General features: G+C 42.8%; 1 protein-coding gene across 1 annotated transcript; it reads left to right on the top strand.

The window, feature by feature from the left end:
* The first annotated feature begins 2,111 nt into the window (after positions 1-2,111).
* LOC123074057 (F-box/LRR-repeat protein 14-like) lies at positions 2,112-4,921 on the top strand. The gene is made up of 2 exons (XM_044497005.1): positions 2,112-2,322; positions 3,185-4,921. The coding sequence occupies exon 2, from the start codon at positions 3,215-3,217 to the stop codon at positions 4,661-4,663; it is 1,449 nt and encodes a 482-aa protein (XP_044352940.1). The 5' UTR covers positions 2,112-2,322; positions 3,185-3,214; the 3' UTR covers positions 4,664-4,921.
* Positions 4,922-5,139: the final 218 nt, after the last annotated feature.

The raw sequence follows: 5,139 nt of genomic DNA on the forward strand, positions 1-5,139 counted from the left end.
CCGCTCTACCGGTTCATCGGCGCTTGCCAACGTCAAGGCCGAGCCCGTGGAGACGCCGCTCGGGCGTCGCACCCGCGGCGGCGCCCTCGTCATCAACGAGGGCCGTGGCTCCTCTGCTCCCTCCTCCCGCCTCGTCAAGCCGAAGACGGAGCCGGGGCTCGTCGCCGTGAAGAATGAGTACGCCGACATGGCCGCCGCCGATGAGGCCGCCATCAAGTGGGCGCGCGAGGACTACGTCCGGCTGGAGATGGAGTGCCAGTGCCGCGCCCTCGAGGAGATCGTCGCTCGGCGCCGCGGCCGCGACGAGGGCGGCGTCATCGTCCTCGAGGACAGCGACAATGAGGCACCACCGCCGACCAAACCGGTCCGACAAGGCGACCCAGGACAGGGGTGTAGCAAGGACAGGGGTGGCGGCATGAAGAAGGACGACGACGGCGGCGGCTACAACACCTTCGGCAAGCTCTTCGGCCTGTAGGCGCGGCTGACGGACGCCGCGGCGGGCGGCGGCGCAGTAGTAGTAGTCGTTGTTTTTTATTTTGTTTGTAAATTATGTTTTCAACAATATGTAAAAAACAATAAAACATTGACTGAGTATGGTTTAATGAGCTAAATATACCAGTGGTGTTTGAACTTGCCATGGATGTTCACTTTGGTGCCTAAACTTGAAAAATACACCGAACTAGTTCTAAAACTTGGCACGAACGTGCAAATACGGTGCCAATGTTGTCCGTAGATGGTATATGGCTGACGAAAATTAACATAAAAATTTGGACTTCATAAATCGAACCTGCTACCAGACCTTCAGGGATCCCTGTGCTAGCCATCAGAACCAACATGTTTTGTTGACAAAGAGAGTCCCTCAAGTATTATGTATTGAACAAAAAAACTCTTATGTGCATAAATTGACTGCAGCCAGCGGCCCATGTTGGAAACATTTTTTTAAATGTAAAAAGTATGTAAATAATAATCATAATAATAAAAGTTAGATTCAAATATTCATGTGTTATTAATATTTACCTCATGTTACGCAAATATCGGTGTGCACACAGAGTAAATATATAGAGGTATGCGATAAAAAAATTACTTTTAGAAATATTAACTAATTATTTGGAAAATACTATTTTAAATATAACATATGAGTGTTTCAAACTGTTCGTAAACAAACATTGAAAATGCACAGTCATGGATTATATTTAACAATGATATACAAATATATAAAATGTACAGACATGAATAATATATATGAATTATAACAATGTTTGAATAATATAAATAATTCATTTCTTTTAGATTACCATTTGTAAATATTTGTTCAATTATTCAAACACTTGAATAATTATTCACATATTTTAAATTTTATATTTACAAATATTTTAAACAACCATGTATTATATTTAAAAAGGAATTTTCTAAATAATAAGTCAATATTTCTAAAACTTACAGGAACATTTTTTAGTAAGTTATTTTATTAAACTCCTCTATATATTTATTTTTGTGCACACGGATATTTGTGTAGCATGGGGTAATTATTACTCACACATATTTGAATCTGCATTTTATTATTATGATTAGTACTAATATGCTTTTCACTTTTTTTTTGAAAAAATAACGTGTGCAAAATGGACCACTGGCTACAACTAATTTATGGGCACAAGACTTTTATATAAAATACATATAAATGGAGTTGCCATTTTTATAACCAGTACATGTTTGGTAATAGTGGGTATCGCAACTAGCGGGCACACATCAGGTTGCTTGTTCGATTCCTGTCGCATTTTTTCATTCTTCATATTAATTTTTCTAATGTACTGACAGGTGGGTCCACTAGTTATAGAGTCAAGTAATAATTCTGTTTCCTAGCTACAATTGGGGCCTACGCCATGTCAGTGCCACATCATCCATATACGGGCCACGTGGACGCACTTTACATCTACAGATGAGATTAACACCGTATTTGCATGTTCGTGCCAAGTTTTAGAACCAGTTCGGTGTATTTTTTGAGTTCAGGCACTAAAGTGAACATCCATGACAAGTTAAAGCACCACTAGCTTATTTACAACATCTGGCCACCGTGGGGCGACGACTGGAAAACCTACCACCCCATACCGATTTTATCGCGGGGGTTTTAGAGTCGGGGCTGCAGCTGGCGCGAGGCGTTTGGCTGGTCGATCCGTCACTTCAAGACTGGTCGGAGGCGGCGCTCTGCTCCTCCGGCCGAGCCGACCCACGACCGCCGCCGATTCGTGCCGTTCTTCTCTCCCGTTCGTGCTGACGGCGGCTCCCTTTCCTCTGTTCCGTCTGAAGAAAACAGATCCAACCTCGGTTCGTTAGCTCCTCAACTTGAGATGCTCATATGGATCCTTTCTTCCTTTCTTTCGATTTGGATGGTCGATTGACACATGGAACTCCTAGTTATTACTACTTATTAGCGTTCTTGTTGCCGGTAATTTTTATGTCCAATCCCGTGATTTCCTTGCTAAAGGCAAAAAATAAAATAAAAAATCAGCAGGTGGATGTTATCTCGTACTACTAGATTTGCTCATTTGCATCGATTCTAGTTATTATGTCCATAGATTTCTTCCTTGCTTTCATTTTCCCAGCAAATCCAGATATGTCTCTGCATTATTGTGTGACTTATGGGTTCTTTCTTGTCTGCTTAGAGATTTAGAGATAAATAGGGTGGTGCCTTAATTAATGTTCTTTCGAAAGATGAGCACATAAATCTTCGATATATACTTGAAAGAGCAATTTTTCGTGTATCTATGATACTTTATTGTACATGTTTCAGAATTTCGATTGTTGCACTTTAATTGATGACTCAATGTCCAAAGGATTATACTTGAAAAAAAAAACATAGTTTCTGTTCTATTGATGCAACTTCCTCAGGAGCACCTAGGTCTCAGTCCTCACATGGAGGAGGTTTTTATGCGATCGGTCAGATCACTGTTATCTCTTAGACTTGTATTTCTGATTGGTTGTTTCTGCATCCCTTCTTTCTTTATTAGTTTAGCAGTTTCAGATACTTGGGAGGATAATTACTAAGATGTTCCTTATTAGTATCACATGAATTTTCCAGTATAATATTTATCTTTATCGCTATAGCTAAAGTGATCTTATAGCCCTGCTGTGCATAACTCTGATCTCATTAATTTCTGTCCAATGCTGTGTACCTATTGAAGCTCAGGATTACCATACTTGCACACTGCATTGCTCGATGGAGGATCTCCCGGAGGAACTGTTTGCAGAGTTCCTCAAAAGGATCACCAGGACAAGTGATCTGAATTCTCTTTCCCTTGTATCGAAGCGGCTCTACAAGATTGAGGCAGATCAGAGGGGTGCTATCCATGTTGGCTGTGGCCTTTGCCCTGCTACAGAAGCCTTGGCATCGCTGTGCACCCGATTCCCTAATTTGTGTAAAGTGGAAATCGACTACTCTGGTTGGACGGAAGGCCATGGCAATCAGTTGGACAACCAAGGCCTCTCTGTGTTATCATCTCACTGCCCCTCGCTGGCTAGTCTTGGTTTAAGCTTTTGCTCATACATCGATGACTCTGGTCTTGGTTATCTAGCCTGTTCCAAGAAACTAGCGTCCCTCAGGTTGACGTCCACACCAAACATAACTTCAAGAGGGCTTCTCACCGTGTCTGTTCATTGCCAGAGTCTTTCTGCTCTCCACATTATTGACTGCAACAAAGTAGGTAGCAAAGATTGGTTGGAGTACCTTGGCTCTGTAGGATCATTGGAGGAGCTTGTAGTAAAGAATTGCGAGGGCATCAGCCAGGATGACCTCCTGAAGTTTGGCTCGGGATGGATAAATCTACAGAAGTTTGTGTTTGAAATCAAGAAAAGATTCTTTCGTAATAGGTGGGCTGGTCCTAATGGGGGCTATGATCCCTCATACGACCCTCATAGCCTGAATATGTATGATTTCATTTGTGAGAACATGAAGGACTTGAAGTTGGGATCTATCGAAATTGCGACAGGAAAAGGACTTCGTTTTCTCCTTGGGAGGTGCAAAGCACTGGAGAAACTTTGCTTGGAGTATGTTCGGGGTCTAAATGACAACGACATGATTGCATTATCCCAGAGCTGCAACAACCTTAAAAGCATCTCACTTTCGCTGGATCCTCAGTACTACCAAGATGATTTCAGGACGGCATTTACTGATAACAGCCTTAAGGCTCTAGCTCTCAGTTGCCCTATGCTTGAGAGTGTTGATCTCACATTTTCAGGTTGTGATACCATGTACCCGTCAGAAATAGGCTTCACACAGAAGGGCCTAGTGGCTCTCATTCAGTCTTGCCCGATTCGTGTTCTCGTGCTAAGGGGTGCCAACTTCTTTAATGACAAGGGGATGAAGGCCCTCTCATCTGCTCCATTACTGGAGGCCCTCGACCTTGTGGATTGCGAGAGCATAACTGATGCTGGGCTGCGTTTCACTGTGTGTGCCCCATGCTTGATTAATCTCACGCTCCGGCTCTGTGAAAGTGTGACTAATGTTGGAGTATCGAAGCTGGCACATCCACAGAAGTTAGACTCTCTGATCATTGAACGATGTTGCCAGGTCTCTGAGCAGGCTGTGCGTGGGGCTGCCAGATCAGTTCAATACTCCGAGTCTGTAAGCCACAGCGAGCTAGAAAAATTGTTCACAGTTAGCTGTTGATAAAGTGGCCTCCAAATTTTGTCAGTTCAAAACCCTTCTTCTGAAGTGATCAAGGTGTTGCTGAGTGCTGGCCCTGCATCAATCAGTTGGATGTCCCTGTCATCAACTCCGTTATGTTTCTCCGTCTTCTCCTTATCTTTCTGAACCAAGTTTTTTACTTTGACCTTTTGCTGCTGTTATTTGCCTTAGTACGAGAGCATCTGCAGGGGATTTCTCGGACTGTGTACCGGTGCACTTTCCTTGCTCTTGTAGTTTATTTTCCTCAGCTTGATGTTTCCGAAATTCAGTTACCTACGTGGTTGGGCTGCAAGGATTTTGCTGCCCAAATTATCTAACTTTGTGAAACTGATATTGCAGATGTAGTTGTGTGGTAAGCGTAAAAATAAGTGGTTTTGGGGACTTACGTACTTTTATATATTTTTCTCGTGATATTTGTTATACTTACACATGAATTCTCGAAACTTGTTGGCCTGAAC

Source organism: Triticum aestivum, chromosome 3D, assembly GCF_018294505.1.
Source record: "Triticum aestivum cultivar Chinese Spring chromosome 3D, IWGSC CS RefSeq v2.1, whole genome shotgun sequence".
NCBI classification, from domain to species: Eukaryota; Viridiplantae; Streptophyta; class Magnoliopsida; order Poales; family Poaceae; genus Triticum; species Triticum aestivum.

Coding starts and splice junctions, on each gene's coding strand:
- LOC123074057 (XM_044497005.1), top strand. CDS start 3,215: ATGGAGGATCTCCCGGAGGAACTGTTTGCAGAGTTCCTCAAAAGGATC.